Source organism: Myxocyprinus asiaticus, chromosome 34 (genome assembly GCF_019703515.2).
Source record: "Myxocyprinus asiaticus isolate MX2 ecotype Aquarium Trade chromosome 34, UBuf_Myxa_2, whole genome shotgun sequence".
Classification (NCBI taxonomy): domain Eukaryota; kingdom Metazoa; phylum Chordata; class Actinopteri; order Cypriniformes; family Catostomidae; genus Myxocyprinus; species Myxocyprinus asiaticus.
In genome coordinates this window covers 4,452,305-4,465,066 of record NC_059377.1, presented here as the reverse complement: position 1 = coordinate 4,465,066, position 12,762 = coordinate 4,452,305, and the positions used below count along the sequence as shown (strand labels likewise).

Sequence of the window (12,762 nt, the reverse complement as noted above, 5' to 3'; positions counted from 1 at the left end):
GTTGCCAAGTGTCCAGTTAACAACCTTACACAATGCTTCAGGTTTCAGGACAGTGGACAGTAGAGGTGGAATGATCACAGTATGAGTAATATAATATCATGGTAACTGTATATATCACAATATAGCTATTGTTTCTGGAAATTCAACAAAAATTATATATATAACCCATTTTTTGGTAACCCTATGAATTAAATGCTTTACAAATGAAATCTCTTTATCTTATTAGATTATTTCTTTATTATTTGGAATTTGATGGACACAAGTCAAAGGATAAGATTATTCAGAAAACACTTTACATTAATGTTCCCATTTTTCAAGGGTTTATAAAGGGCTTCATAAGGACTAATAATCCATTTACAAATACATTATAAATCACTGATATGCAGTTACAACAACATGAATTAAAAGGGTGACTTTCATGCAACACTTGCCAAATAGTGAGCATTTTAGGTTGCATGTTATAAATGCTTAATAGCATGTATTCAACATTAATAACCTATGAAAATGTGCCTATGAAACCTTAATTAATAACCTTAATTAAGCCTATTAACAACCTGTGAAATGTGAAAAGTGGACACATGAAGAATTTCTTAAGGAATTGGTAAGATTATTATGAGTTTATAAATAGTGAATAACATGATTTATCTTCCAAAATAACATAAAACGATAGAGGTAAAATGGCTCACTATATGACAGGTATTATATGAAAGTCACCCTTTTCATTCATGTTGCTATAACCGCGTATTAATAATTTATAACGCATTTGTAAATTACTTATTAGTATAAACCCTTTACAATGGGAACAGTAATGTAAAGCGTTACCGATTATTCGTAACAAACGTAAGTCTGGCATCAGCGCAAAAACAGTTTCACATTACATAACACTTAAGTTAAATAAACAGTGAGATTAACATTATTAAAAGGATAGTTCCAGCTCTAAATTCTAATTGGATAAGCCACTTTCTATGCCGTTGTAAAACAGCCAATATAAACACACATGCAACCACATATCAGTTGAATCAGAGACTATTTAATCCGAGACAGACCACTTATATTAAAATGAATGGGAGAAATTAGAACACCCAATATAGTGAATGTGGAAAAGGAATTCCTGCCTAACAGGTAAAAGAGCCAATCACCTTATAGATACAGACATCCCCTGTCAGTTAACTTGAGAACGTGAAGGTGCATTCGTTGGAACAGCCTGAAAAGTAGCATTTTTTTAGCGTGATCTGAGTTAAGGAAGCATCATTTATCATATCATTGTTGTCCGATTTTACTGCAGATTTTACATGTACATTGATCATAATCTTGGCCAACTGTTTTGGAGATTTCAGTTTTTCCCAATTCAAGCAGATAGGAGCTGTACTTTTATACTCTTTATATCCAGATAAAATAGCTGCCTGGAAGCGTTCCCAAGATGGCCACCAAATGGACTGACTTTCCTTGAAAGAGACATTGGTTGAATTTTATGAATTAATGTGAGTTGCACAGTTGCTCGGTGGTTGAAACATCTCTAAACTTTGTTAAACAGCTAAACTCTGCTTCGTGTTGGGCCTAAAAACGGCCCTTAATAACAAGTTCTTTCTTGACTCCATGTTTATCTGTCGCTCCTACATGTACATAATGTCCTGCCCACTAATAGCCCACAAATATGTAATGTTAAAGCAGTTATACAGATATAGTGGCACTTTTGAAGAAAACAAAACAAGTTAACACAAAACTCAGCAGGGCCAGGCGTGGAACACAACTAAAAGCACTTTTAAAATGGAAAACTTAGTAAAGTGCATGGACATTATTCAAGATATTTTGGCAAAAAAGACCATGAGTTGCCATGACAATCCATGCATGAGGTCAGGATAAAAAGAAGAGGCTTTTATTCACTCTGAAGAACACACTGTCACTATATAGTGCCCTATCATCAGGGGACTTTATATGTTCACACAAGCTCTGGTCCAAAATCTAGTAAGCTGCGATGCTGTGTACTACAAACATAGGCAGCTACCTTCTAAGGCAGCATCCTACATAACTGAAATGGAAGTTCATTAGAGGTTGTTTTGCAATGCACTACATAGTGCTCATCACATGAAGTACTCAAGAGACTCGACTCACAATTGACTTAAATAGAATGTGACATTAGCATGTTGCTAAACTAAAGACGCAATACTAAAAAAAGCAGACAAATATATATAACACACAAATATTGGACAAAATAGTCTTTTTCTTTTTTTTTTTTTACTATTCTCTCAATACTTTTCGGTAATTGAATATAACAATATTTATAATCAACATTTCTCTCGATGCATCCGCCATTTTGAAACTTGTCTCAATACAGTATATTCTTGAATTGCCTTCTCTGCAAGGATACACTATTCTGCCATACATTTTGGCCAAAACGAGGTATCTTAAATTATATATCATAATTTTATATATCTCAATTTTGATGCCTTGCTGTCTAGGTAGGCAGGTCACAACATTTTGGTGCAGAGTACAATCAGCAAAATATGCTAAGAATGGTTGTATCAAAATACACAACTCACATACAGATTAATGTGGGAAACTATGGCAATCGTAATGTGAAATGTGACCCAGTGTGTTTATCGCAGTAAAAGAAGACAACACTCACCCCGTGTAAGGTCAGAGGTCATGTGTGTCCAGCTGTAGGTCCGTACAAGCTGCCAATCAAAATTGTCCTCCTGTGCTTGTCTGTATTCACAGAGACTGGGGTCAGAGTCTTCCTCAAATGTGCAGCCCGCTGGAGAGACACACATACAGAAGCACACTGTTACAAAAAGAGGATACTTGCATGGGATATCAGAGATTTAAAAGGGACATATTATGGTAAATGTGATGTCCTTACTCTTATAAAGTTCAACAGTTCAATCTACTATGTATACACATGCTGCATACCATCAGAGACAATATAAGGATGAGGCGGGTCATATATGAATGAGAGAAATCGTAGCACTAAATATGGCGGCTATAGTTCTGCCTTACAATTAAAAAAGCCATTTGCCTGTTTGTTAACTCTAGATCACACAAGCGCATTAGCTGGAATGAAAAAAAAAAAATATATATATATATATATATATATATATATATATATATATTTTTTTTTTTTTTGTGATTTGAGCTAAAGAAGCACAATTTATGATAGCGTTGTTGTCAGATTTTTACAGATCTGTAATTTGAACATAATATTCACCAACAGATTTGGAGATTTAAGTATTTCCCCTTTCAAGTAGACTTCCATGTCTGCAAAATAACTAGCCCAGGGGTGCAGAGGTGGGTTTTAATGCGCTACATTTACTCTGTTACATTTACTTGAGTAACTTTTTTGGGGGAAAATTACTTTTAGAGTAGGTTTAAAAGTGGGTACTTTTTAATCTCACTCAAGTAAATTTCTAATGAAAAAAATGTACTTTTACATAGTTACAATGGGTGGCGTTCCTGTCGTTACATTACTGGGTTTCATTTTAATTAATGTGTAATTTATTGGGACTTTTATGACAGCGGAAGTTCATACAGCTGCATGCGCTGTCACAGACTGTCACTCAAGCCGAGTCCGTCACTGCTGCTGCATCGAGCTCTTCAAATTAAGGGGGCTTTCACACTGGGCACGTTTGCTGCGGTCCGATTCCGAGTGTAATTGTACTTTATTTGAATAAAGTTTTTGGCTACTCTACCCACCTCTGCAGGGGTGCAACAAATATGGCTTTAGAGTGATCTGACAGGGGTCATGAAAAGGTGAATCAAATTATCCTTAATATTTAGACATACTAACTGTTAACTGTATTATAAAAAAAAGTTTCAGAACTCAAAACTTCCTCCCCAGTCTAAAAAGAGCATTTATAGTTACTATCCTGCTGAAAAGTCTCGTTTTGAAATCGGTGTGTTTGTGACGTCACACAGACATTGTTCATTTGCATGTACACAGCCCACAACATGCGTCATCGTCATGGGTGTACTGTTAGTAAGAGAACAGCTCAAATTACTGCTACACAGTGAGGATGGCGAGTATAAGATGTTGTTGTGTGCGGATGTAGAGAAACTGCACAGAAGGATCCCAGAGTTAGGAATAAATGGCTTAAGTTTATTTTTAACGACATGCTTGGTCGCTACAATGTGCGATTACTTGTTTGTTCAACACATTTTAGAGGGGACTCTTTTGTGAATCACTCACAAAATGCTGCAGGCTTTTCAATGTTTCTTTTATTGAAATATGTGGCAGTACCAACTGTATTGCACCCTGCTGTAATGCCGGTAAGTAAACCATTTATTTTTTTATCTTTTATTTACAGTAAGCTATTTTTTATCGCTAAGTAGAGGTCTGCAACCCGACTCAGGCCCGATGGGTCAGGTTTCGGGCCGGGTTCGGTCAGTTCTTCAAGTAGGACTTCGGTTTTGGGTTTTTAATTAGTGAAAAAATAAACAGGCCAACCAAACTTGTTTCGTGCATGCGCTCTTACTCACAGACACGTGCGAACGTATGAGTTAGGGGCCGTTCACACCGAATGTGTTTTTGCATGCATCTGCTCTGTTTTACCATTGTTTTCCTATGTAAACACAAGTCAGACGGATGTCTTTGACTGTTGCATCACATCTCTCTGTTTCTTCAGTGTCTCGCACAGGACCGGCACATTTTTAGGCACCGTACCAAGTTAAAAAGAACTTCAGTTTCAAAAAGGCATGTCAAGACACCTGCGTTTCTAGATTGTTTTAAGCACAGGTGTCACAAAGATTCAAGCTGTAAAGAGGTGACTGTTACATTGTTTAACATTATTCCAGATTGTTCTGCACCAAGTAAAGTTTCAGCGCTTGATAAATGGTGAGGCAATTTTTTCCCCTTCTGCTCCAGTTTACTGAGGGGGTGCCGTGCCTTGTTAAAACTGTGTGTTTACAGTTACAACACTGTTACGAATGTTGCCTACGATGCTAACATAAAATACAGTCTACTGCAACAGTACTTGCTAGGAGAAGAAATTACAAAGACAGTGAGCGATTTCGTGTTCGGGTACGGTTCGGGTACATGTATGGTCTCAGTTACGGATCAGCTTCAGGTTTCATTTTAAGGCCAGTGCAGACCTCTATCACTAAGTAACCTCTGATTAGGACACCAACACCAAGTGCATCATTATTACACTGCTGCTTATCAAATCAATACATAAACAGATAAAGAATATTTGTTTGAGTTGAATAATTGTATATTGTGTGGAGAAAGCAGATTGTAATTAAATATATTACGGAGTAGTAACATACTAACATACATGGCGGGGGGGCGTGGATACTTTTTTCCGATGCAATGACATTAGCTAATCAGAACAGTGGGCATTTATTTTCAAGTTTTAAAGGAGAAGCAGCCTATAACCAAGCGTTTCTGATAGAGGGTTAGAATGAGGATGGAAAATGATCATGTTTTACAATTGTTTGACCACTTTTTGTGTAAAAACACTTTGATAACATTATAAACTAACCTCAAGGAGCATATTAAAAACATTTTTAAAAAGCATAGAGAGGCGCTAGAGAGCAGCACATGGAGTAGGATGCATTTTCAGTCAGCTCTCACTGGCATAAATAGATAAAAACTTTAACACTCTTGCAAAACTTGATCTGAAAATAACCACTAAAGCCTGGACAATGATTAAATCTAAGGAGGTCGGTAAAAAGGCTTCATCTTTGGCTGCTGGCACCGTGGGAGAGACTCCACCAAGCACAACCCTAACTGAAACTAATGTTAGCGATCAAGCTAATCCGGCTAATGAGGCCAGGTATGCTGAAGCTTTTCAACTTCTGGATGGGGAGGATGATGTCTCGCCCAAAATTATCCTTTTGGCTATCAGGAAAATGGACTTGTCCATGAATGTGCGATTTAATGATTTGGAAGCTTCCTTGTTGGGAGTACAGTCAACACTAGCCGCTAACACATCCTGTATCACCGACTTGGAAGAGGCTAGCAGTGACTACGAGAGACACATCTCCCATCTAGAGCAGATCTGTTCCAACTTAATACAGGAAAATACATCCCTGAAGACCAAGGTAACGGATTTAGAAGCCAGGTTTCGAAGACCGAATATAAAGATAGCAACCCTTCCTGAAAACATTGAGAAGGGTAACCCCACATGATTTGTATGTGGTCTACTGACTTCACTACTGGGGTAGCCAATTTTCCACGTGGGATAAAGGTTGACCGTGTACACCGTATCGGCCCCCTTGCAAACAACAAACCATGCATCATGATTGCCAGGATACACCAGGACTTCGTAAAGGCTGAAATACTATGTCTTGCCCGCAACCAGAGCCCTCTCTCCTTTGACGGAAACTTTATTCGTTTCTTTCAGGATTTTCCAGCAGAGGTGTCCAACCAACGTAAACAGTTTGATGGTGCAAGGGAGAAACTAAAAGCTAAAGGAATAAAACATGGCCTCCTGTACCCTGCGTGACTTATCCTCACTCATGGGAAAAAAAAGAAAATATTTCCGTGCCCTCAGGAGGCCGAATCTTACATTGACAGTCTCCCAACTTGAGGAAAGGTTAAGTATGATGGGGTACATCTTGGTAAAAGTGACTTTTTCAGTTCTAGGGCTTGGTGGACTATGTGGCCTATGGAGTATTCGGACTCGGTTTACGGTGTAGGCCTGGGTTAACCTACTAGATTATTTGTACAGTGTTTCATATGGAATTTAAGGACTGCTCGGCCGACGTTATCAGAAGGTATATCTCTTTATGTTAGAAGTTTTTGCTCGACCATTGAGAGTGATTATGGAGCTGTGCGCAATTGTTTTGAAGCACAGTTTGTTCGTCAGCTATTGGTCGTCATTTTCTTTTTCTTCCTTGTGTTTTCATTAGCTGCCTCAAGTTTAAATGGGTTTTTTTGAGACTTGCTTATGTTTGGGAAGCAAGCTTATTGGGTTGATGTTATACCAATTAATTTTTGTACTATGGTTTTTTACGTGTATTTTCCGGTTTGTTTATCTTACAGTACCTTGGCTATATATAACACCTCTACGATCACCCTACTGTTTGTTAAACGCAGCACATTGATGAGTCTCTCTAGGAAACATCTGAATATTTTGAGCTGGAATGTGCATAGTTTAAATAATATTATTAAAAGATCCAAAGTCTTTTTCCATTTGAACTCTTTGCATGCAGACATAATGTTTTTGCAAGAGACTCATATTAAACATTCTAATGCTCACTAGCTCAGATGCAAATGGGTAGGCCAAATGTACCACTTCACTTTCTCAACAGACGCCTGAGTGTCTATATTAATATGAAAGAACATTTCATTTCAACACTTGTCCACTAAAAGGAATGCCAATGGGCGTTATCTTATCGTGACTGGCACTATTTTGGAAAAGCACGTTATGTTCCTGAACCTGTATGCCCCCAATTTTGATGATCCACATTTTTTCCGGTCTGTTTTTAATTTCATACCTGATTTAGCTACCACTCATCTTATTATGCGGGGGGGGGGGGGGGGGGCTTTAATTGTATTCTTGACCCTTTAATGGATAGGCTCTCTTCTGGCCTCCCCAAACTTTCTAGTTCAGTATCTGTTCTCAATAAACATATTCACTTATTGAATATACGTGATATCTGGAAACTTCACCACCCTACTGACAAATAATATTCATTTTTCTTGAAGGTCCATAACTCACATACAAGGATTGACTACTTTTTAACTGATTCCAAACTGACCTCTAAGATCTTATCCTCTAAATATCATAATATTCTAATATCGGACCACTGCCCAGTCTCTATGTCAGTAGATTTTGATATAGAAAGACCTCCCTATGCATGCCGTTTTAACCTTACTTTGTTAAATGAAGGAAATTCAAAGAAAAGTGTTTCGCTTGCATAGCTGAATACCTTACTCTAAACAACAGAAGAGATGTGTCTGACTCAACTTTATGGGAGGCCCTCAAAGCTGTTATCAGAGGCCACGACACAGCATTTCAAACAGAATTGAAAAAGCAAAGGGGCAAAAGACTATCTGAGATAGAGATACAGTTGTCAGCTCTAGAGCAGCAGTTTAAACTCACACTAATTCAATTCTGTCTAGTATTATGAAACAGAAATATGAATATAATACCATCTTGTCTAGTCAAATTAGCACTCTTTTATTAAAGATTAAGCAGAAACAATTTGAACTAGGAGACAAACCAGTAAGTTTGCTAGCTCGTCAACTTAGAGGCATACAAGCAAGTAGAGCCATCAACTCCATCAAGTCGAGATCTGGTGTCCTGACCACTAATCCATCAGGAATTGTATTCCTCTCAAAACAAAGGGGATTCGGTGGACGTTACAAAATGTCTTTGTTCTCTTGGGCAAATTCGGACATTACATTGGAGGACATCCTTACAGCTATCAGGAGCTTTCCCAATGGTAAAGCATCAGACCCGGATGGCTTCTGTATAGAGTTTTCTACGACTTTATCTGATCAAATTGCCCAAAAAGGAAACGAGACAATACCTTCCTCTTATAGACCCATCGCTCTTCTTGGTAATGACCTTAAAGTATTTACCAAGATCGTAACGAATAGGTTGAGTAAATGCATTGGCGCTATCGTACATAAAGATCAAACTGGTTTTATCCCTGGAAGATTCTCTTTCTTCAATGTATAAAGGCTTATGAATATTATGTGTATAAAAATCAGGGCACACCTGACAAAACAGCCATTTTAGCCCTTGATGCCCATAAGGCATTTGACCAGGTAGAATGGACATATATATAGTCTACCATAGAAGAATCTGGCTTAGGACAAAATTTCTCTTCATGGGTTGAGATGCTGAATCTAAACTATCTTGGTATTGTAGTCCTCAGACATTAGAAAAGTTTATATGAGCTGAATTACAGAGTTATGATAGACAAACTGAAGAGAGATATAGAGACTTGGCAAGTGCTCCCTCTAACACTGATTGGCTGTGTCCATACAATCAAAATGGTCACTTTACCCAGATTTATTTATTTATTTCAGAATGTCCCAACTTTTTTGACTCAGTTATTTTTTAAGACACTTGACTTGACACTTAATAATGCCCTTTATCTGGGGATATAAAGTGCATCGCATAACCAAAGAGCACATTTTTAAATCAAGGGACGTAGGAGGCTTAGCGTTACCCTGTTTTATGCACTACTACTGGGCAGCTAATGTGAGGGCTTGTACTGGCGATGTGCCTATCCTAGTGAATTGTTTTCTTCTACCCCTGCATGGCTAGCCATCGCGCAAGATACTCAGGATTCTGCTCTACTCTTTGCAGACAAGAAGCCTATCAGAGCAATCAGAAAACATAACCCCATAGCGGATACCTCATTTAGGATCTAGCATCAGATTAGAAAGGTTTTCAAATTTCTACAAACCAGTACTCTTACTCCAATAGCCTTCAAACATGCATTTTCCCCCTTGCAGACTGATCAGGCCTTCTTGATATGGAAAGGAATTGTAACCATAGGGGATTTGTATATTGATAATGTATTTGCTTCATTTACTCAACTCAGACAAAATTTGGACTACCCTCTTCTCATTTCTTTATATATTCACAAGTGCGGAGCTATGTTACAACTAATATCCCCAATTTTGAAGAATACAAACCCCCTGAATATCTTTATTTTTATATGACCCTCGATCCTGATATGAAGGGCCTTGTATGTAGATTTGTTGAATTCTTTCAGGATTCTAGGGTTCATTCTACACAACATTTGAAGATGTCTTGGGAGAAAGACCTGGGTATAGATATCTCAGAAGACACTTGGGCTGAAGCCCTTCGGGGTATTAGGTCATGTTCCGTTAGCTCTAACTTTCAGTTGATTCAATATAAAGTTGTACACAGACTACACTACTCCCGAACCAGGCTGCTCTCTATATACTCTTCTGTGTTGGCCCTGTGTGTTAAATGTAAGTCCAACGAGGGAACACTGGCTCATTTATTTTGGTTCTGTTCTAAATTATATAAGTTCTGGTCTGAAGTGTTTTGTTTTTACTCTAAGGTATACAAGGTTGACTTACCCCCTGATCCCTTGTTGCTATATCAGGCTGGTCTCCACACTTAGAGGGTCACAGCCTTAACCAAATTCAGACAATTCAACACGGGATGACAACAGCAAAGAAGATAATCTTGAAGACCTGGAACAAAGTGTTCGTACCTAACTCTGAGTCGTGGCTAACTGAGTTTAGCAGTGTGTTACACATGGAGAAAATTAGGTATGAAATTGATGGTAAACCTGAGGGATTTTTCTTTTGAAGGGGATCATTGATCTCAGTGAAAGCTCATGGTGCATTGGATATACTTTGCAGGATGTGACATAGATTATATCATACGTAACGATGTGCAATATTGTATAAACTTTTCATAACCGGGTAATCTACTATTTATTTATTATTGGCACTGTATTTTTTTATTTTTATTTTTTTACATATATATTTATTTATTTATTTTTTTTTCTCCCCTTCTGTTTGACTGGCATAACAGGGAGAAATTTCCAACATCGCTTTGAATCGTGTGTATGATGTCACAGGCACATGGCAGTACCCAGGGAGATGTACACAGATTACACAGATAATGATAACAGCAATTCTAATGGTGTTAATCTTTATAATGGGAATTTTTTTATTTTTTTTTATTTATCTCCTTTTCTTCCCAATTGCTTACTAGGTCCTCATGGTGGTGCGGTTACTCACCTAATCCGAGTGGCGGAGGACAAGTCTCAGTCAATTCCGCTTCTGAGATAGTCAGCCCGCTCATCTTATCACGTGGCTCACTGTGCATGACACCGCGGAGACTCATAGCATGTGGAGGCTCGCGCTATTCTCTGCTATTCTCTGCGATCCACGCACAAATTACCACGCGCCCTACTGAGAGCAAGAACCATTAATCGTGACCACAAGGAGGTTACCCCATGTGACTCTACCCTCCCTAGCAACCGGGCCAATTTGGTTGCTTAGGAGACCTGACTAGAGTCACACAGCACACCCTGGATTCAAACTCGCGACTCCAGGGGTGGTAGTCAGCGTCAGTACACACTGAGCTACCCAGGCCCCCATTATAATGGGAATTTTATTGGTTTTAATGGAAATAAATGGTCCCTGTGTGTCTCTAATGGTAACTGGTAGCATGTTATGTCTAGTGAATACCATTAGGGACCAACATATATCTGTAATGGAAACCAATACAAACCATTAAATCCTAATGGAAAATGGGCCAAAACACTCTATTACTCGCAATGGTATTTGTAGTGGAAATCATTAGAATTTCTATTGTTATTGTTGTAAGCAGATAAATATTCACTTTAAAGAAAATGAAACACATGTATGAATCAAAGTTACTACATTAAATGATAATACATTTTAGTAAACGTTTGCAAAACGTTTGCATGTTTATAAACCTTGACTAACACTATAAGTTGACTTAACAAAAAAAAAAAAAAAAAAACGTAACAAAAGTGTGGAATTTGACCCCCTTTATACAACAAACAAGCAAAAGCAGCTTTAAGTTTGTGTATAATATACATTTTTGATCACACTCTGAAACATTTAAACTTGTTTTGTGAATAGCAATAACAAAAGCCATGAAGACTATTTCGCAATGTGACGTGACATCATTTCAGGCAAAAAACACCTGACCATAGACTCCAGCTAAAAGCTTTTTCCGGTCTTTTGTTTTCTTTAATTATATCTAATAACGCTGGTTTTCACTGTGTAAATGGAGGTGTGTGTTTCGCCTCAATTAGCCCTCATTAGGAGGACAGTGAGGTACAGATGGGTCACTAGATTGCAGTCAATTGACAAAAACTGGCACCGCCACTGGGATGCGTGTAATGTGTGTGTGTGTGTGTGTGTGTGTGTGTGTGTGTCTGAGAAAACATCTTATCACCAGGCTCTCGACAGACGCTAATAATACTCCATCTAGAGGATCATCTAAAAACAGAATTGCTCTCATATCCGCATGCTCTCATGCTGCACAAGAGGTGGTGAAATTACAGTCACACACAGCAAGCGAGTGAACCAAACTGCTCGCACAAGCCATAAAAACATATATATACATATAATATCTCGCTGAACTAGTCTGGATGAATACAAACTCTCTAACATCTTCCTAGCTAGCACAAAACATGTTTACATTGCATTTAGGTTGCAGTTAGGTTACGTCATGGTGTGTTTTAATGTATCAAAGATATGTCGTGCAGTTTACACATTTAAATAACCAAAACATCAAACCAAATTATAACTTTAATAAAAGTTATATTTTAGAAGCAAATGCAAATTAGCCTCAAAATATACTAACATATTTTTGTGATAACAACAAAACCTTTTAGGTTTTTAACCTTCTAAGAATGTGCACATACATTTCTCATGTATACGCAAAAACAGTTATATATAAAATGTAAAAAAAAAAAAACTGCGTACATGAAGATTCTAACTTATTAACATGATTAACATTTAAATTCTGCAACATACGTTAAAATAGATGTTAAGACATCTGGCACCAGGGCTCCAAAAAAAGTAGTTGCACTAGCTGGGTTGATGGATCCATTATTAAGCATGGTTTATCTGCAAGCTGACAAGAAAAGAGTTCTCAAGCAAGTCTTCTATTTGCTTCATCTTGTCAAAATTGAATATCAAAGACAGGCTTATATGACATGGGCTTCTAATCCTCAGATGCCAGCTCAATTTATTTAAGAGCAGGATTTAGGATCAATCCAGATTTCTCTGATGAAACTCAGTGTCATTGTAAACACAGTTTTAGAGTCAGAACTGCTCTGCTA

At 37.8% G+C, this 12,762-nt stretch overlaps 1 protein-coding gene across 2 annotated transcripts in view; it reads right to left on the bottom strand.

Annotated features, from left to right (window-relative positions):
- LOC127425690 (receptor-type tyrosine-protein phosphatase U-like) overlaps positions 1-12,762 on the bottom strand; it is a 477,304-nt gene that overhangs the window by 353,783 nt on the left and 110,759 nt on the right. For both annotated transcript variants that reach the window (XM_051671910.1, XM_051671912.1), the window contains exon 2: positions 2,627-2,755. In XM_051671910.1, the coding sequence (XP_051527870.1) occupies positions 2,627-2,755 (129 nt within the window). The remainder of the gene's footprint in view (positions 1-2,626; positions 2,756-12,762) is intronic.